This window comes from Motacilla alba, chromosome 28 (assembly GCF_015832195.1).
Source record: "Motacilla alba alba isolate MOTALB_02 chromosome 28, Motacilla_alba_V1.0_pri, whole genome shotgun sequence".
Classification (NCBI taxonomy): Eukaryota; Metazoa; Chordata; class Aves; order Passeriformes; family Motacillidae; genus Motacilla; species Motacilla alba.
This window is the reverse complement of record NC_052043.1, coordinates 147,496-167,460: the sequence shown is the minus strand read 5'-3', so window position 1 is coordinate 167,460 and position 19,965 is coordinate 147,496. Positions and strand designations below refer to the sequence as shown.

At 61.6% G+C, this 19,965-nt stretch overlaps 3 protein-coding genes across 5 annotated transcripts; 2 read left to right on the top strand and 1 right to left on the bottom strand.

The window, feature by feature from the left end:
- Window positions 1-3,800: 3,800 nt before the first annotated feature.
- LOC119712453 (paramyosin-like) lies at window positions 3,801-8,775 on the top strand. Of its 2 annotated transcripts, none has more exons than XM_038163689.1 (8): window positions 3,801-4,064; window positions 4,163-4,226; window positions 4,345-4,414; window positions 4,544-5,748; window positions 6,973-7,069; window positions 7,155-7,278; window positions 7,642-7,707; window positions 8,063-8,775. In XM_038163689.1, exons 4-8 carry the CDS (start codon window positions 5,377-5,379, stop codon window positions 8,070-8,072), a joined length of 669 nt encoding a protein of 222 aa, XP_038019617.1. In that variant the 5' UTR covers window positions 3,801-4,064; window positions 4,163-4,226; window positions 4,345-4,414; window positions 4,544-5,376; the 3' UTR covers window positions 8,073-8,775. The 2 variants fall into 2 exon arrangements, with proteins under 2 accessions (XP_038019617.1, XP_038019616.1); XM_038163688.1 differs by having other exon boundaries at window positions 7,642-7,725.
- Window positions 8,776-11,044: 2,269 nt separating this feature from the next.
- Window positions 11,045-13,753, top strand: LOC119712451 (plasmalemma vesicle associated protein). Its single transcript, XM_038163685.1, has 6 exons — window positions 11,045-11,486; window positions 11,853-11,931; window positions 12,150-12,742; window positions 13,003-13,123; window positions 13,342-13,417; window positions 13,506-13,753. The coding sequence occupies exons 1-6, from the start codon at window positions 11,109-11,111 to the stop codon at window positions 13,510-13,512; spliced, it is 1,254 nt and encodes a 417-aa protein (XP_038019613.1). The 5' UTR covers window positions 11,045-11,108; the 3' UTR covers window positions 13,513-13,753.
- A 1,070-nt stretch (window positions 13,754-14,823) lies between these two features.
- Window positions 14,824-18,901, bottom strand: GTPBP3 (GTP binding protein 3, mitochondrial). Of its 2 annotated transcripts, none has more exons than XM_038163683.1 (9): window positions 18,817-18,901; window positions 18,158-18,462; window positions 17,794-17,880; window positions 17,254-17,456; window positions 17,066-17,138; window positions 16,510-16,653; window positions 15,897-16,062; window positions 15,441-15,815; window positions 14,824-15,112 (listed from the first exon to the last, which is right to left on the bottom strand). In XM_038163683.1, exons 1-9 carry the CDS (start codon window positions 18,852-18,854, stop codon window positions 14,878-14,880), a joined length of 1,626 nt encoding a protein of 541 aa, XP_038019611.1. In that variant the 5' UTR covers window positions 18,855-18,901; the 3' UTR covers window positions 14,824-14,877. The 2 variants fall into 2 exon arrangements, with proteins under 2 accessions (XP_038019611.1, XP_038019612.1); XM_038163684.1 differs by having other exon boundaries at window positions 14,932-15,112; window positions 16,510-16,682.
- Between the last annotated feature and the right edge of the window lie 1,064 nt (window positions 18,902-19,965).

Sequence of the window (19,965 nt, the reverse complement as noted above, 5' to 3'; positions counted from 1 at the left end):
CTGGGATCCTGGGGGAATGTGGGAATGCGGGAATTCCACGTGGGAATGTCAGCTCGGGGCAGGGCAGATGGAAACGGCTCCCGCCGCTGTTCCTGGAGCCGGGAAGGACAAAAGGGGGGGAAAGGCAAAAAAAAAAAAAGGGGGAGAAATTGGGGAAAATGGGAGAAAAACGTGGGGAAAAGGGGGGGAAAGGGCAAGAATAAAAAAAGAGGGAGAGAAGGGCGACCCCCAGTCCCAGGACACCCCGGGACAGAGATCTGTGGGACGGGGGATCCAGAGGGGATTTTTGCAGGTTTTGGGTCAAAACCCCTCAATTTCCGCTGTTTTTTATGGAATGTGGGATGCGGATGGAGCGAGGTTGCCCTAAAAGGTCCCGGCCGTGGATTTTAGGGTGCCCCAGAGGTGGATTTAACCCCGGGGGCGCCGGGAAGCAGGAGCAGGGCTGGGAACATCCCGGGAGAGGAGGGAAAACGGGATGAGAAAATCTCAGGCGCTTCTTTTCCCCATTCCCGGCCCCATTCCAAGCGGGAGGAGAACGGGAGCCCGGAGCCGGCAGCTCCCGGCCCGCCCCGGTAATTTGGGATGGCCAGATCCCAAAAAAAGATGGGAAAAGGATGTGCCAGCACGTTGGGATCTCCGAGAGGCTTTTTTTGGGATATTCCTCCCTCCTACAGCATCCTAAAACCCCCTAAAAACCCCACAGGGAAGGGGGAGTGGGAGGATTTGGGATTTTTTTTATTTTTTAGGATTTTTGGGGATATTTTGGGATATTCTACCACCTTCCCTCCGGGAGTAAGGAGCTGGAAAGGCCCCTGGGAAGCTGCTTTTGGGTTTTTTTTTTTGTTTCTTTGAAAGAATGGAAAATGTAATGACAGGCTCTGAATGAAAAGGATAAAAGGAAGCAGCTGGAAAGGCCCTAAATAGAGAAAAATCCACCCAAAAATAAAACGGGACGAGGGAGAGGGAACAGGGGGTGAAAAGGGGAAGGGGAGGATTTGCGATCCCCTTCCCAGGCCCTGACCCCAAATGGGGCATCCCCGGGGACCCCAAAGCAGAGGGTCCCAAAACTGAGCATCCCTGGGGACCCCGAAACAATTGGAGCATCCCTGGGGACCCCGAACTGGAACCTGTGGGCATCCCAAATCTGGGAATCCCTGGGGATCCCTAATTGGAGCATCCCAGAAACCCCAAATCGGAAGATCCCTGGGAATTCTGGCCTGGATCATCTTTGGGGACCCCAAATTGGAGCATCCCAGGGGACCCCAGCTTGGAACCGGTGGGGATCCCAAGCCCGAGCAGTCCAGCCCGTCCAGCTGTGGAATTCCAGCTGTGGAATTCCAGCTGTGGATTTCCAGCTGTGGAATTCCAGCTGTGGAATTCCAGCCCGTCTGGCCAAGAGGAGCTGCTGCTCTCCCGCCGTTCCCTCTGCCGGCAGCCGGGAAAATCCCTGATCCCAAAAATCCCCGATCCTAAAAATTCCTAGTCCCAAAAATCCCCAATCCTAAAAATCTCTGACCCCAAAAACTCCTGATTCCAAAAAACTCCAATCCCCAATAACCCCGATCTCAAAAATCCCCAATCCCCAAAAATTTCCGATCCCAAAACCCCTGATCCCAAAAATCTCTGATCCCAAAACTCTCTGACCCCCAAATATCCCCGATCCCCAAAAATCCCCCACCCCCAAAAATCCCCAATCCCCAAAAACCCCGATCCCAAAAAATCCCCAATCCCCCAAAACCCTGATCCCAAAAATCCCCAATCCCAAAATCCCCCATCCCGGACCCCCCATCCCAAACCCCCAATCCCAAACCCCCAGGGTATCGATGTTTTTCCCAGCTATTTTATTTCATTTTATTTTTCAGCCGCTTCTGGAAAAACCATCTTTCTTTTTTTTTTTTTTTTTCTTTGTTTTGCTTTTTCCAGCTATTTTTGAACCTTTTTGGCTCCTTTTCCCCCTCTGGGGCTGCAGCCCATAAATAACAATAAAAACAACATTTTTAAAGCCTTTTCGCTGACACTTCAGCGGCCCTGCCAGAGCCTTCGCGTGCTCCAGATGGCCGAAATCCGCCTCGGAATAAGGAAAAAATAAGGGAAAAATCCCTTTTAAAAAAAGGTAAAAAAAGGAAAAGAAACCCTTAAAAATGTTAAAAATCACTTTTAAAAAGGGAAAAAATCCCTTTAAAAAGGGGTAAAAAAAGAAAAAAAATCACTTTAAAAAAAGGTTAAAAAGGTAAAAAATCCCTTTAAAAAGGGAAAAAATCCCTTTTAAAAAGGGGGAAAATCCCTTAAAAAGGAAAAATCCCTTAAAAATCCCTTAAAGAAAAAGGAAAAAATCCCTTAAAAAAGGAAAATCCCTTTAAAAATATTTATGGGGTCTTTTTGGAATATTTTGGGGTTGTTTTGGGGATATTTTTGGGGATATTTTTGGGATATTTTGGGGATATTTGGGGAATATTTTGGGATATTTTTGGGGATACTTTGAGGGTTTTTTTTGGATATTTTGGGATATTTTAGGGAGGAAGGTGCCAGGGCTCCGTGCCCACTTTGAGGTGCCCGAGGGTCCCCCCGGGTTTGGGGGTGTCACACCCCAGGGGGGGAAACTGAGGCACGGAAAGAAAAAAAATTAAAGAATTCAAGAAAAATTCAACCCTAAGAAACTTTTTTTCTTTAAAGAATTAAAGAAAAATCAAAAGTGGGATGTTTTGTGAAAGAATAAAAAAATTTAAAATTAAAAAAATTAAATAGATTTTAAAAATTAAGAAATGAAAGAAAGTGGAAGAATTCGTGAACCTCCCAAATGCGCGAAATTCTCAGAGCTCCTCTCCAAAATTTGGGGGTTTTATCCTCCCAAAAATTTACATATTCATAGGATCACCCAATATACTCATGCATATTCATTACATGGCCACGCCCACCCCTCTCCCTATTGGTTGGAATCTGAAACTCAAGGAAATCTCAGAATTTTGGGCCTGGAAAGCCAAATTTGGGAGAGAATTCCCCCAGAGGGGTTGGGGAAAGATTTCCTTGGAGAAAATTGGAAATTTGGGTCGGGATTAGAGCCGGGATTCGACCCCGGCCCTCGGGAAGCTTCCAGAGAAGGTTCCGGAAGCCAGAACGTGGATTTGGAGTTAAAGCAGAGACACATCAAACTGAACAAAGGAAATGTTTGGGTTTTGGAGCTTAGGAGATGTAAAAATTAACGTTACAGAGGGAAATAAAGAGTGAGGCACGGTCCAGGTGCCTGTTCTGGGTGAAACGAGCCCGGAAAAGGGCACACGGGGGATTTGGGGGGTCTGGGGAGAGGTTTGGAGGGTTTGGGGGGATTGAGGGGCAAATGGGGCAGGAAAAGGGGGTTTTGGGTGGCAAAAGGGGAATTTTGGGTTCTGCACACAGCAAAGCCTAATTAATGATCCATTGTCCTGGCTCCACCCAGCTCGATTAATTATTTGTTAATAATTAATCGCTCATTGCTCCTGCTCTTCTGGCTAAACTCTGAATTGTTGTACATTAATTCTGTCCTGCTAAACTCTGAATTGTTGCACATTGTTTCTGTCCTCTGAACTCTGAATTATTACAAATTGTTTCTGTCCTGCCTGGACTCTGCCTGGTTTCCATTCTTTCGGGGCCTCGGTTCGGTCCCGGCACGCAGGATCGAGGAATCCTCAATTTTGGGATTATTCCCCCCCTCCCCCGCTTTCCCTGGATGCACCCAGGGTTGGGATGTCCCCAGAAGCGGCTCGGGAGCGTCCCCAGACCCAGCGCGGAGGTCACCGATTGTGGCCGGGCGGGGGATTTTGGGAAGCACGTGATTTCCTTCTCGCGGAGAATCGAAACCGCAGAAATTTGGGACAGAAACTCCCGCTGTCCCCATGGAGCTCTGGAGGGCGGCGGCCGCTGTGGCCCTGGCGGTGGCGGCCGTGGTGGCGGCGGTGACTGTCCCCACCCTGCTGTGCCAGCGCGGGGGGGACAGGGACACCCGCGAGGGGCTGCAGAGGGCTCTGGATGCCACCAACAGGTCCCTGGCCGTGTCCCGCGGGAGGTGGCAGCGCTGCAGGGAGGAGCTGGTGGGTGCTGGGGACACGGGGACCCCCGCTCTGGGGGGTCTGGGGACATGGGGAGGGGACAGCCCAAAGCGGAGTGTCACCGGGGTGTCACCGCTCAGGGAGCGCTGCAGGGGACAGTCCTGGAGCTGGAGCAGGCGCTGGCCAATGTCACCCGGCTGGAGGGTGAGTGCTGGGCAGGGAGGGGACTCTGTCCCCTGGGCCAGAGTCACCCTGGGCACTGTCCCCTGGGTCACCCTGGGCACTGTCCCCTGGGCCATCCTGTCCCCTGTCCCCTCTGCAGAGCAGAACCGGGCTCTGGGGACAGAGGTGACACGGCAGCGGGAGCAGCTGGCGGAGGAGGAGAGCCTCAGGTGAGACCCCACCCACCCCCGGTGTCCCCACTGTCACCCCCTGTCCCTGTCCCCCTTCCCTGTCACCCCCTGTCCCTGTCCCCTCTGACCGTGTCACCCTTGTCCCCATGTCCCCTCTGTCCCCTCCAGGGCCCAGCTCCAGCTCCAGCTCCAGCTCCTGCAGGAGCAGCTGCGGGACGTGAGGAGCCAGCGCTCCCCAGGGGACAGGCTGGCCGTGTCCCCCGCTGTCCCCGCACTCCTCCTCCTCCTCCTTGGCCTCCTCCTGTGACCCCGAGCACGCCGGGGTCCCCCTGTCCCCTCTGTGGGGTGACCAGGGACTGTCCCCACCCGGCCAGGGGGTGGCATGTCCCTGTCCCCTGCTCAGCCCTGTCCCAGTGTCCCCAACTCCACGGGGACATCCTGGAGTGACCATTCCCCTCCGGCCACCACGGGGAGGGAGGGGACAGGAACAGGGACAGGGACAGGGACAGGGACAGGGACAGGGACAGGGACAGGGACAGGGACAGGGACAGGGACATGCCAGCGCTGCCCTGAGCCGCAGACCTTCCCCAGTTCCTCGATTTTGAACCCATCTCCAATAAAACCCGGCCAACGTCGCCTCGCTCTCCCTGTGGGGGACATGGAACTCCCTGCTGGGGACACATGGACACCGAGGCCACCCCGGCTTGTCCCCTCAGCTGGGACAGAGCTGTCCCCTGTCCAGCACAAACAAAAACCTATTCTGGGCCCTGACCCGCCACAAACCTCGGCCCACGCGCGACAATTACGGTGTCACCAGCAGCGCCACCGCCACATCCTGGCACGGCCATTGCCGGAGCGGGTCCTCCTGTCCCTGCCTGTCCCCTCTGTCCCCTCCGGTCCCTGCCTGTCTCTGTCTGTCCCCTCTGTCCCCTCCAGTCCCCTCCTGTCCCCTCCTGTCCCCTCCCGTCCCCTCTGTCCCCTCTGTCGCCTCTGTCCCCCGCATGGACCCCGCGGTGCCCCGGGCCACTCTGAAGGTGCTGGCGCGCTGCGCGGCGCTGCTGCTGCTGGTGGCGGCGGTGACAGCGGCGGTGGCGCTGCTGCTGCGGCGCTCCGAGGCGCTGCGGGCGCTGCGCGGCTGCGGGGAGCGGGCGGCGAACGAGAGCCGGGAGCTCGGGACGCGCCTGGCGGAGCTGGAGCGGCACCGGGAGCGGAGCTGGAACGAGAGCCGGGAGCTCGGGACGCGCCTGGCGGAGCTGGAGCGGCACCGGGAGCGGCTGCGGAGCGAGAGGGACGCGCTGCGCCGGGAGCTGGCACGGGCACGAGGGGACAGCAGCAGGGACAATGCCAGCCTCGTGTCCTGCCGCGAGCGGGCGGTAGGTGGCCGGAGGGATGGGGGACAAGTCCATTGTCCCCATAGGTGGCCGAAGGGATGGGCACAAGGAGGGGTTTGGTCACTTTGGGGCGGCAACAGGATGGGGACAGCACCTCCTGTTCCCTCAGCAGTGTCCCCTGTCCCTCCCTCCCTGGCCAGCGGCCAAGCCCGGGGGCTGCTCCGTCCCTGGGGGAATTCCCAGTTCCAGCCGGGCTGGTGAGCTGGGACACGGCACAGCCACCTGGGGGACACAGCCGCCACCTCTCCGCACGGGACACCCCAAAAGCCAGCCCTGGGTGCTCCCAAGCCGCCACCTCCCCGCAGGGGACACCCCAAAGCCGAGCCCGGGCTGCTCCCCGCTCCGTCCCGCTCCCGGCGGGGCCGCCGCTCCCGCTCCATCCCGGTAATTGCCGGGGCCGTGTTGGTCCTTCCCGGGTATTTTTAGCTGTGGCTGCAGCCGGGGCTGGCCCGAGGAAGAGCCGGGTCCCGCCGCCCCTCTCGGGCTCATCCGGCTGAACAATGGCCCGGGGGGCTGGGAAATGTCCCCGCTTCCCGCCGGGCAGGGCTGGGCAGCCTCTCGGACAGCTCCCGTCCCCCTGTCCCCTCCCTGGCACCCGCGGTGGCACCCGCGGGGTGACCTTGGCCTGCTGGGACAGCTCGCAGCTCCCCGAGGATGAGTGTCACCTCAGGGAGGAGGGGTTGTCCCCAAAGCCACGTCCCCAATGCCTTGAGGGACCTGATGGGAGGGGGACAGGCACCCAAGGCCACCAGGAGCCACTTGGGGACACCTGGGGACAGGGGTGACCTGTGTGATTGTTGTGCTCAGGCTGAGCCGCCCCTCCAGGGACCTCAGGATTGTCCCCAAATCCGTGAAATCCATGTCCCCACCCCTCCAAGGAACATGAGGGGAGGGGGACAGGCACCCAAAGCCACCAGGAGCGTGGGGACACCTGGGGATATGGGTGACCTGGGGCTCTCCTGTGCTGCCCACCCTCAGGACTAGGCATCCCTCCAGGGCAGAGGGATTGTCCCCAAATCCGTGTCCCCACCTTTGGAGCAGGATGAGAGGGGGGCTCAAGACCACCGGAGCGTGGGGACACCTGGGGACATGGGGGGACAGAGAGGCAGAGGAGCAGGAGGGCTCTGATGAGGCAGCAGATGAAGGGTTGGGGGTGGCGGAGGGGGACACTGCCCAGCGCGGTCCCCACGTGTCCCCTGTCCCCAGGCCAGGCTGGAGGCCAATGTCACCGCTCAGGGGGACGAGCTGGTGGCGCTGCGGCGCGAGCGGGCCCAGCTGGCCGGTGACAAAGCGGCCCTGCAAGGTGAGCTGTGTCCCCGCGCGAGGAGCCCGGCCGGGGGGGGCTGCCCTCCGCCCCGGGGTGACGCCGGTGTCGCCGCTGTCCCCAGAGGAGGTGGCGCGGGGCGCGGAGCGGGCGCGGCGGCGGCTGCAGGAGGCGCTGCAGGAGCAGCGGGAGCTGCGGGAGCGCCGGGAGCGCTGCGAGGCGCGACAGAGGGAGCTGCAGGACAGCCTGTAAGGGCCCTGGCCCCGGGACACCCCCTGTTCCCCGGGGACACCCCCTGTAAGGTCCCTGTTCCTCAGGGACATCCTCTGTTATGTCCTTGTCACCCTCCTCAGGATGGGCCACCCCCAGAGCAGCCACCCCCTCAACCTTGTGACATCCTGTCCTGTCCCTCCCTCCTCATGGGGACCCCCGTGTGTCCCCCAGTCCCCTCCTCCCCTTCCCTGTCCCTGTCCCCTCTTGGGGACCCCCTGTCCTGTCCTGTCCTGTCCCGTCCTGTCCCGTCCTGTCCCGTCCCTCCTCCCCTTGGGGACCCCCTGTGTCCCCCGCCCGGGTCAGGGCCACCCCCCAACGTGGCTCCGCTGTCCCCACAGCCGGGACCGCGCGGCCGAGCTGGAGGCGCTGCGGCGGCGGGGCCGGGACAGAGGCGGCGGGCGCAGGTGTCCCCCGGGCCAGCGGTACTGCGGGGGGACCCGGGGACAGGGGACAGCCCGAGGGGACAGCGTGGAGAGGAGGGAGAGGGGGGACAGCTTGGGGAGGGGGACAATCCGGGAACGGGACACCCAGGGAAGGTGTCACAACCCACGGACTGGGAAATCCCGCAAGGGGCGACATCCCGGGAAGAGGGGACAGCGCGGGAGAAGGGACACCCGGGAACAGGGGACAGCCCTGGGGGTGGGACATCCCGGGAAGAGGGGACAGCAAGGAGCGGCGGCTTCACCGCCCTTGTCCCCGTGTCCCCAGGGCAGCAGGACCCGCGCGGGTCTCACTCCCCGTCCCCCCCGCCCCTTGCAGGAAGGGCTGAGCCCCACGGCCCCCCCGGCCCCGTCCCGGCCAGCGCCACATCCCCGGTGTCGCGATGTCCCCGGTGTCGTGGTGTCCCCGGTGCTGCGGTGTCCCCAGCGCTGCCACCTGCGGGCCTGGCCCGGCCCAGGAGCCGCCAGCGCAACGCGGAGACCGTGGCGGGGGGACACGGGTCCTGATCCTATTGTGGTGACTGATCCCATTGATCCCTGATCCCACTGATACCTGATCCCACAGATCCCTGATCCCTGATCCCACTGATCCTTGATCCCATTGATCCCATTGGGTGCCAATCCCATCCCACGTCCTTATCCCATCCCATGTCCCAGTCCTGATCCCAATCCCGATCCCAATCCCGATCCCAATCCCTTCCCGATCCCGATCCCAATCCCATCCCGATCCCGATCCCACTCCCACCGTGCTCCCGCCCCCTTTGTGCTGCCATCCCGTGTCCCGCTCCCGCCGTGTCCCCGTCCCGTTCTGCAGCCAGACAGGGCACACAGGGGACATGGGGGACACAGGGGGACACGGGGGCTCCCTCCTCCAGCTTTTTGGGGCAGTTTCGGCTCATCCCAGGCACGGATTTCCCTGGAATCCCCTCCGGGAGCTCCGGCCACGCCCGCAGCGCTCCAGAGCCCGGGAACAGCGTGGATTTGGGGGATTTTGGGGACCTTGGGCAATAAAAGCTGCGCTGCTCACCAGGACACGTCCCTGTGCCACCAGCCCGCTGTCCCCTCTCCCTCTGACCCCAACTGTCCCCTCCCCAAACTCCAGGGATTTCTCCCATCCCCAATCCCCGAGGGGGGACTGGGGGACACAGAGTCACCCCCCTGTCGTGGGGCCACCCCCGATGTCTGTCCCCGCACGGGGACATCGCTGCCGCGGTGGCTCCACCCAGCCGGGAATGGCAGAGCCGGGGTTGTCACCGTGTCCCCACCTCGATCCCGGACCCTGCGGGTCCCTGGGGGTCGGGGCGGCCTTGGGGACACCTTGGGGACATGGAGGGGACTCAGCGCAGGGTAAAGGGTGGAGTTTGGGGTGGCATGGCTGAAGGGCTGGGGGGACACTGCCCCTTTGTCCCTCAGTGCCACCCTAATCCGGGTGTCTGGGGGTGTCCGGGCCGTGGCTACGGCCACTGTCTCCCTGTCCCCATCCTGTGGGTAGGTCGCGGTCCCCCAGCTCCGCAGAGTGCCCGGGGGGGAGGTCCGGGTTGTTCCGGGGGGTTCGGGGTGTTCCGGGGGGCCCCTGGGAGTTCCGGGGGATTCCGGGAGGTTCCGGAGGGTTCCGGGGGGTTCGGGGGGGCCGGGCCGCGGGGCCCCCCGGGCGCTGACCCCTGGCCGGTGGCTGTTTCCTGCCCTGGCTGCCCCGCGTCCCTCGGGGACAGGGAAGTGTCTGCGGTGGCCCGGCCGGTGTCGCTGCCGGAGCCATTCTCAGCTACCGCCGCTTCCTTTTCCTGAGCTGCAAATAACAGTGAGTCACCCGCGGGGACACTGCCACCCCCCCCGGGGGGGACACTGGCATCCCTGAACCCCCCCTCCAGAGAGGGCACTGCCATCCCTGCTACCCCCGAGGGGACACTGCCACCCCCGCCCCGCCGGTGTCACCTTTGGGATGCCCCATGCCGAGGGCTCCTCGCAGGCTCCCAGGACCCCATGGATCCTCCCCATTCCCAAATTAACCCCCCCGATTAACCCTGCCCTAATTAACCCATCCCCACACTGTGGGAACGCTGCTCCCAGTCCGGGAATGCCGTTCCCAATTCGGGAATGCCGTTCCCAGTTCGGGAACTCTTTTCCCAGTTCAGGAATTCTCTTCCCAGTTCGGGAATGCCGTTCCCAGTTCAGGAATGCCGTTCCCAGTTCAGGGATTCTATTCCCAGTTCAGGAATTCTGTTCCCAGTTCGGGAATTCTATTCCCAGTTCGGGAATGCTGTTCCCAGTTCGGGAATGCCGTTCCCAGTCCCCCTCCCCATCCCAAACCCTCGCAGGGCAGGGGGGTCGCTCTGGCCCCACCCCGGTTTGGGGTTTGGGGTTTGGGGTCCCCCCGCTGGGAGCGGCTCACGGGGACACCGGGATGTCGCCTCTGTCCCCTCCCGGCGGCTCGGGGGGGATCCCCGGGGTGAACGGGGGGCTCGTGGTGGGGGCGGGACAGCGGGATGTCACCTCTGTCCCCTCCCGGCGGGTCGGGGGGCTCGGGGGGGCCCGGATGCGTCGCTGCCCTTTGCACAGGATGCGGCCGCAGGAAAATCCAACTTTCCTGGAAACCCGCTTCAAAGTGAGCCCAAGGATGCTGGGAAGCCGCGGCAGAGCTGGTCCCGGCCCCTGTCCCCGTCCCTGCCCTGCCACCTCACTCGGTGCCACCCGAGCTGTCCCCGTCCCCGTGTGCCACCCCCGTGCCACCCTCAGGGTCCCTGCACTCCCGGCGGGATCGGCGCTGCAATTCCCAGGGCGGGGGTGGGAGTTTTGAGGCGGAAGGCAATTCCAGACGATTCCAAACAATTTCAGACAATTCCAGACAATTCCAGGGGTGCCGGGGGCACTGAAGTGGGGATGGGAAGAATCGAATCCCATGATTTTGGGGCGGGAGACAATTCCAGGGATGCGCTGGGCTCCGAAATGGGTTGCAAGGAATGGAATCCCACTTTTCTTTCCCCCTCTCCACTCCGGGAGCAGCAACCCCAGCGCCCCGATCACCCGGCAGGATCGAATTCCCTGGAATTCTCACACCAGGAGTAGGAATTTTGGGACAGACACTTCCAGACAATTCCAGGGGCGCGCCGGACACCGAAATGGCATGGAGGGAACGAAATCCCCCTTTTTTTCCCCTTCCACACTTCAGGAACAACAACCCCAGCAGAAGCTGCGCCCTGATAACCCGGCGGGTCCCCGGGAGCATCCGGCACGGCAGGAAGGAGCCCGGCAGGAGGAAATATTAAATCCTGGGGTATAAACACGGCGTCGGGAGCAGCCCCGCCCCAGCGCGGCCCCCCTGAAAAGCGCGGTCCCCGCGGGGTGGGGCGGCCAGAGCGGCGGCGAGGATGGAGAAGAGCAGCTTCGCCATGGCCAAGTTCGGGCTGGAGCACAAGGAGGCGATGCCGAAGCGCGACTGCGGCTTTTATGTCAAATACATTTTCCTTTTCACCTCGCTGATCCAGTTCCTGATCATCCTGGGGCTCGTGCTCTTCATGGTGTACGGCAACGCCCAGGCGGGCACCGACACCCACCTGAGGCTGCTGGAGGAGCAGGTGCAGAGCCACTACCGCAGGATTGTCGCCCTGGGCGCCACCAACGCCAACCTGAGCCGGACGCTCAACGCCACCCTGAAGGACAAGGACAAGGTGCAGGGGATGGCGCTGAAGGTGCAGAGGGAGCTGGAGAAGTGCAACAGCAGCCAGGCCTCCAGCAGCATCCCGCAGGTGAGCCCCGCGCTCCGGGCAGCGCGGGCAATCCCGGGGAGGGGGCACCGCCTGCGGGTGACGCTGCTGTCGCCTCCTCGTCCCTCCGGGCGGTGGCGGCAGTGAGGGGACCCCAGAAAGTGCCACGGGGTTTTGGCCAAGGGGATTCCAGTCTTGGGGTTCTCTTCCTTCTCCTCCTCTTCATCCCTGGAGCTCTCCCAGAGCCCCTGAAGTGGTGCCAGGGGATCCTTTTGGGGTGTTCTGACCCCTCTCCTCCTCCTCCTCCCCGGGCTCTCTCTGCCGCCTGTGGGGACTGGGATGGTGCTGGGGGTGGTTTTGGGGTGTTCTGACCCCTCTCCTCCTCCTCCTCCTCTTCCTCCCGCGCAGCTGCGGGAGCTCCTGTTCCGGCAGGTGAGGCTGACCGAGTGCCAGGTGATCACCACCCTCATCAACAGCACCTGCAATGGTAAGAGACACCCCCAGCCCCAAAAAACCCCTGGGCACCCCCAGCACCCCCTTCCCACCCCTTGGGGACCCCCAACTCTCTCTCCCCACCCTCCTGGGCACCCCAGCACCCACACGTGATCTCCACCAGGCAGAGCCATGGGGTGGCACCTGGGGGGACCCAAACCCCCAGATCCCAAATGCCCCAGAGCCAAACCCTGTCCCCCGACTCCCCCCAAGCTGAGAAGCTGCAGCTGCAGCGGCAGCTGGACCAGGCCAGCTCGTCCAAGAAAAGCCTGGAGGACAGCGGCCGGCAGAGCCAGGCCGAGCTGGCCAAAGCCACCCGCGAGAGGGACAGGTGCCAGCAGGAGCTGCAGAGCACCAGGACCGAGGGCGACCTGAGCAGGATGGAGCTGGAGGTGCAGAAACACCGCTGCAGCTCCCTGCAGAGCGACGTGAGCGAGAAAATCCTGCGGGTTTCGGAGCTGGCCAAGCTCTACCAGTGCAAGGAGGCCGAGAAGGAGCTGGGGCAGATCCGGGAGCGCGTGGAGGGGCTGCTCCGGAGGCAGCAGGAGCGCGACTCGCACTTCATCTGGAGGAGCAGCTGCGAGCTGAGCGTGCAGCAGTGCCGCCACAACTGCTCCCGCGACACGCAGGAGCTGCTCCAGAGGATCCAGGGCCTGGAGAAGAGCCAGAAGGACGGGGAGGAGGAGAGGAAGAAGCTGCAGGCGGAGAAGGAGAAGGTGGGGAAGGAGCTGGAGGAGAAGAGGAAGGCGGCGGTGGCGATGGCAGAGTCACTGAGGCAGCAGCTCGGGGTCTGCATGGGAACCAAGGTGGGGACATGGGGACACCGGACATGGGGACACAGGGCACTGGGGATATGGGGCATGGGGACATTGGGGCACTGGGGACAGAGGACATGGGGGCATGGGGTGTGGGGCACTGGGACTCCCATGGGGACATGGGCACGGGCACCTCTGCACCGAGGTTTTCCTTCCTGACACCTGGATTTTGTTTATGTGGGAATTTCCTGCTGGGGGCAGTGCCACCCCTCAGCGGTGCCACCCCTGAGCAGTGCCCGCTGTCCCCCCAGATGTCCCACCTGGACCTGCCGGGCTCGCGGGTGCCGGGCAGTGCCGGCCGCTTGGGCTCCTTCCCTGGCACGGGCGCCTACATGGAGCTCCTGAAGAACCCGGCCACCCTGGGCACCATGGGTGAGTCCCTGGGGGGACTGGGGACACCCTGGCGGGTCACCGTGTCCCCTGGGTGCCCATCCCATCAATCCCATCCCATGGATCCCATCCCAAATCCCATGGATCCCATCCCAATCCCACGGATCCCACCCTGATCCCGTGGATCCCATCCCAATCCCATGGATCCCAATCCCATGGATCCCACCCTGATCCCGTGGATCCCACCCCGATCCCGGCAGGAATGCAGAACCCGGCGGAGCTCCAGCAGATGCTGCAGCTGATGGAGCAGTACACGGCCACCCTGAAGAACGCCAGGTGAGGGGACAGAGGTGACACCGGGCACCCTCCCTGGGCCACCCGGGGTTCCTGGAGGTGCCCTCGGCCTGATCTCATTTTCCCACAGCGGATAGCGCTGGAAAATCCCGTGGAAAACCAGGAGAGCCGCCCAGGAGGTGCTTCCCGCAGCACGGATGGCAACCCCCGCCCCAGGGCCACCCTCCCTTTGTCCCTTTGTCCCCGTGTCCCCAAGCCCGCCCCGCGTGTCCCCTCAGATGTATCCTCGCCTTTTGGCTGGAGCGGGACAACAGCCAGCCCCGAATCTGGGGACAACTCGCTGCTCGTGTGGGTGGAAATCCATGGAAAAATCGGGAATTTTGGGAGTGGGAATTCTGTACAGAGGGGTGGGACACGCCTGAGGATGAGGAACAGGGATGTCCTTGTCCACAAAGGATGAAGCACAGGGATGTCCTTGTCCCCTGGCCCCAAATTTGGGGACAACTCGCCGTTTCCGTGGATGGAAACCCATGGAAAAATTGGGATGGGGAGCGGGAATTCCATCCCAGCTCTGCACAGAGGGGTGGGAAATGCCCAAGGACACGGCACAGTCCTTGTCCCCAGAGGATGAGGGACCACGCTGTCCTTGTCCCCCAGCTCCCCCGGAGCGGGACAGGGATTTATTCCCAGGATTTATTCCTGGGATTTACGGCTGCGTTTCCTGTGGAAAATCCTTTTCCTGCCCCGCCGCCCCTGCCCGCACGCCAGGCGCCACCGAGGCCTCCCGGAGTGTCCCTTGTCCATTTCCCTGTCCCAAGTGTCCCCCAAGCCGTGTCCGTGCCGGGAGAAGGGCACTGCCACCTCGCCCCCACCTCCTGCCCAGCCCCAGGGTGGGACCGTGGTGACAAAGGTGACAAAAAGTCTCACAGTCCCCGAAGGTCCGGGGGGCCTCAGGCAGTGCCAGAGGATTTCCTGGAATTCCTCCATGGATAATCTCGGAGCACCAGGTGCTTCCCGAGCTCCCGGCTGGGTGGTGGCACAGGGGGGTCCCCAGGAGATGCCACCATTTTTGGGGTGGCAGAGCACCAGCAAGACCCCACGTGCCACACCTTGGGGGTGTGAGGGAATTGGGGGAATTCCCTGGATTGGGGAATGACCCTGCGGTGTCATTCCTTGGGGGAATTCCCTGGATTGGGGCGATCCCGGGGGTCCCAAACCCCTCAGACTGAATCCCTGGGGTCAGGGGGCAGAGGGGTGTGCCCCATGTCACACTGGGGATGGGGACACCCCAAAGTGGGGACACCGGGGGTAGCTTTTCCCTTCCAGCTCTTTGTTTGTCCCCCTGGCCAGGAATTGGGATTTTTCCAGGTTTTTTTTCCCACATTTGGGATTTGGGGCTCGGGACACGCTCCCAACACGGCCACCAGCGAGGGGACAACACAAAGCCACCAAAGGCACCACGGTTTAATGCCGGTGACACCACGCCCCACGGAGCGCCACCGTCACTTCCCGACACAAAAATCCCTAAAAATGATATCCAGGACGTCCTCGGCGCCCACGTGCCCGGTGATCCTGCCCAGCTCCCGCCGTGCCACCCGCAGCTGCTCGGCTGCCACCGCCAGGTCCCCGCTGTCCCCGACGTCCCCGAAGCGCTCCAGGGCCGCCGCGCACGCCCCGAGGTGGCGGCTGTGCCTGCTCTGCGTCAGGCTGGGCGAGCCCAGGAGGGGATCCCCGCAGCTGGAGAGGGAGCGGGAAACGGGGATTGGGAACGGGAACAGGATCGGGTATAGGAAAGGGATCGGAAATGGGAAAGGGGTCGGGAAAGGGATCGGGCATGGAAAGGGATTGGGCATTAAAAGACAATCACGCAGGGAAAGGGGGATTGGGCATGGAAAGGGGATCGGGAATGGGAAAGGGGATCAGGAATGGAAAAGGGATCGGGAACAGGAAAGGGGCATCAGGAATGGGAAAGGGATCAGCCATAGAAAAAGGGATCAGCCATGGAGAAGGGCGATCAGCCAGCCCCAAAAAACCAGGATGAGGGCTGGGATGCCCCGGGACTCACAGCCGTGCCAGCTGTTGTGCCAGCAGCTCCAGCAGCGCCTCCAGCCCCTCGCCCGTCTTGCAGGACAGCAGGGTGGCAGGGGGTCCCTGGGCACCGGTGGCACTCGGGGACCCCCCGCAGGACAGCAGGGTGGCAGGGGGTCCCTGGGCACCGGTGGCACTCGGGGACCCCCCGCAGGACAGCAGGGTGGCAGGGGGTCCCTGGGCACTCGGGGACCCCCTGCGCCCCCCCAGCAGGTCGGCCTTGTTGAGCACCAGCACGCAGGGGGTGCCCGGGGGCGGCTCCAGCGCCGCCAGCGCCGCCCCCAGAGCCACCGGCGTGGGTGACACCGAGGTGGCATCCAGCACTGCCAGCACCAGGTCAGCCTGGCACAACCTGGGGACACACAGGGCGATGTCACCTTCCGGGCTGAGCTGTGGGGACACCCCAAAACCCCCCAAACCCCCCAGAGCTCACCGGGCACGTGCCCGGGCCACGCCCTCGCGCTCCACGGGGTCGGTGGCCTGGCGCAGCCCTGCGGTGTCACTGAGCACCAGCGGGTACCCCCCGATGTCCAGGGCCACCTCCAGCACGTCCCGCGTGGTGCCTGCCGTGGGGGACACGATGGCGGCCGGGCGCCGGCCTGGGGACAGCGGGAAAGGTCCTGGGGGATTTGGGGAATGATCCCGACCCCGCCACAGCCAGTCCCCACCATGGGTGACACGGTGGCCTGGGAACATCAGGAATGGTCCCTGTGGGATGTGGGGAATGATCCCAACCCCTCCATGCCCGTGGGTGACTTGGGGACATCAGAAAGGGTTCCCTCTGGAAGTCTGGGAATCATCTCGTCCCTTCCACACCCATGGGTGACATGATGACCTGGGGACAGTGGCAATGGCTCCCTCTGGAGTTTTGGGAATTATCCCAACCCCTCCACGCCCGGTCCCCACCCCAGGTGATGCAATGGCTCCCTCTGGAGTTTTGGGAATTATCCCAACCCCTCCACGCCCGGTCCCCACCCCAGGTGATGCAATGGCCTGGGGACAGTGGCAGTGGCTCCCTCCGGAGGCCCGGCGCGCTCCCCACTCACAGAGCAGGTTGAGCAGGCTGCTCTTGCCCACGTTGGGGGGCCCGGCGATGACGGCTCGGACGCCCCCCCGCAGCAGCTCCCCCCGGCGCCCGTCCCGCAGGTGGCCCCGGAGCTCCTGCAGCAGCGCCCGCACGGTGACACCCACTGCGGGGACACGGCGGGGTCAGCCCGGCCTGGCTGGGGACAGCAGGGACACAGGGGGGTCAGTTGGCCTGGCTGGGGACAGCAGGGACATGGCAGGGTCAGCCTGGCCTGGCTGGGGACAGCAGGGACATGGCAGGGTCAGCCCGGCCTGGCTGGGGACTGTGGGACTCAAGCCCCAGACTGGGGAAAAACACCAGGACAGACCCCGCGTCCTGATCCCTAAATCTGGGATGAAAACACCAGGAGAGGCTCCACGTCCTGATCCCCAAATTTGGGATAAAAACACTGGAACAGACCCCGGGTCCTGATCCCTAAATCCGGGACAAAAACAGGGACAGCAGGGGCTCCCCTTGGGCCAGTGTGCCACTATGGGGACACAGCGGTGGCAGCGCTGGGGACAGCAGGGGCTCACCTTGGGTCAGAACCTCTTCCTCCACGTTGTCATCCTCGCTGAAGTCGATGTAGGCCTCCAGGTGGGCGAGCGCCTGCCATTGGGGTGGGAGTCATCCCCGAGCTGCTGCCCACCCGGGGGGGCTTGGTGGCCACCTGGGAAGGCTGGGTAGCCCCGGGAGGGCTCGGCGGCCGCGCAGGTGAGCGCACCTGGGTGAGGGCGTGGCTCCAGCGCTGGTAGAGCCGGCCCAGGTCGCCCTCGAGCTGCCGGAGCGCCTGGCGCCGCTGCGCCTCCGTCTCGGCCCCGATCAGGTCCCGCAGCCCCTCGGCCGCCGTCAGGTCCAGCTTGCCGTGGGCAAACGCCCGGCGCGTGAACTCGCCCGGCTCGGCCGGACGCAGCCCCGGCAGGCGGCCTGGGGACAGGGGACAGGGGACACGGGCGTGAGGGGGGCCGGGATAATGGGGGGGAGCAGGAAGAACCCCCGGGACCCCAAAGGGAAGGGGGAACGGAGAAGGGGATTCCCCAGGATCCCAAAGGGAAGGGGGGAAAGGGAAGGACACAAAATAAAGGGGGAAGAAGGACGGGGGAGGATCACTCGGCATGCCAGGGGGGAGAGGGAAAGGATCAGGATGGCTGGAATAGGGGCAGGATGGGATGGAATAGGGGCAGGATGGCTGGAATAGGGGCAGGATGGGCTGGAATAGGGGCAGGATGGGATGGAACAGGCTCAGGAGGGGGTTGGGGCTCACCCAGGGCCTGCAGCACCCCGCTGACCACGGCGGGCCCCCCGTGCACGTGCAGCTCGGCGCAGTCCTCCCCGGTGAAGCTGTGGGGCCCTGCGGGCACACCGGGCTGGGTGGTACCCCCGGCTGCCAACCCTGTGTCCCCAACCCCGTGTCCCCAGCCCCAACCTCATGTCCCCAACTCCATATCTATGTCCCCAAACCCCAATTCATGCCCCCTAAACCCCAACTCCATGTCCCCAAACCCCATCCCCGTGTCCCCAACCCGTGTCCCCAGCCCGTATCCTCCCCCTAATTTATGACCCCAGCCCCGTGTCCTCATCCCCGTGTTGCCATCCCTGTGTCCCCAGACCCCAATCCGTGTCCCCACCTGGGAACCACACCACGAGCCCCCTGTCCAGGCTCTCGGCCGTGCGGGGGTCGCGGATGCGCCGCAGGGCCATGACGCGCGGGGGCGGCGCGGGGGTCCCGGTGAGGCTGCGCAGGGCCCCCCCGCAGCCCGGCCCGCTGGCCCGGATCACGGCCACGCCGCAGCGGCCCGGCGCCGAGGACAGCGCGAAGATGGTGGCAGCCGTGCCCCTGCTGGTGGCAGCCGTGCCCGCGGTGTCACCCGTGCCCGCGGTGTCACCCGTGCCCCTCGAGGGGGGCACCGCCCAGCTCAGCGCCCGCGCACACCTGGGGATGGCGGATGGGGGGCGTCATGGGGACCCCCGTGGGCAGCCAGGGTGTGCTGGCTCCCCATAGACCCCCTCCCAGGTGAGACCCCTCCCCAGGTGAGACCCTTCCCCAAGTGGGACCCCTCCCCACGGATCCCTTCCCCTGTGAGACCCCCTCTCCAGGTGGGACCCCTCCCCATGTGGGACCCTTCCACAGGTGAGACCCCTCCCCAAGTCCTCCCCCTCCCCAGGTACCCCCAAACCCCGACTCACCCACTCCCGTACCCCCCATCCCTGTGTTCCCCTCCATGCCCTGTGTCCCCCGTGTTCCCCCCGTCCCCCTGTGTCCCCCGTGTCCCCCCCGTCCCCTCACCTGCCCCTCGCCGCCCTCACGGCCCCGCTCAGCGCCATCGCTGCCCTCCCCGCGCCCACCTGGCCCCGCCCACCGCCGCACGCTATTGGCCAAACCAAGGAGGAGGCGCGGCCATTACCAAAATCCCGCTTCTGATTGGTTAATAACAGCGCAGCCGCTGCAGCAGCCTCAGCACCCCCGCCCATAAACGCTCGCTATTGGTCAATACACACAGAGAGGCGGGGCTAACGTGGAAACTCGAGTTTTTATTGGTTAATGCGCAAAGATGGTGGCGCCCTGATGAAGCCACGCGAACACGGCGGTTCCGCCCGGCCCGCCGGGAGAAACATTGTTTAAATTCTTATAAAATTTATATCTGTTTCTATTGAAATAAAATCTAAAAATTTATAAAAGCTTATTAAGGCATGAAAGGGTTCAAATCCAGCGCTGGGGTGCTTGGCTGTTTGTTTGATATTCCTATTTTTATATTTTTATATTTTCAATTAATTAATTTTTATTCCTAGTTATTGCTATGAATATGCAGGTACCCCCTGTAATGGAGCAGTCTGTAGAAGACATGGCTTAAGTTAAATAAATACAAATATAAATGTAAATATACTAGATATATATTTGATTATATAAATATATATTTAATAAGTATTTATATGTATACAAATAATGTATATTTAATACAGTATAGTAGTAGTTTTATATTAAACATATACTATTTATATATCAATACAAAACATATAAAATATATTTTTATTTATTTAACTTTAACTTAAAGCTCCATTACAGGGCTTCATGCACAATTATAAGAGTTTAAATTAAAATATTTCTTTGCCTTTAGACATTTTTTTGCTTGCTTTTAACCTTTGACTTGTCTTCTCGCCATCTTGTAGATTAAACCGATGTATTTGACTTCTTCCTGGGGTTAAATAATGATGATAATAATAATAATAGTAATAGTAATAATAATAATAGTAATAGTAATAATAATAATGGTAATAATAATAATTTATACTATGTTATAATATATAGTTATAAATAAAATTAATATTATAAAATAATATTAATCAATAATTTTCCTTTGTTTCTTCTTCTTCCTATTTTATATTACTTTTTTTATTAATAGCGATAATAATATTAATGATATTAATAATATTCCTA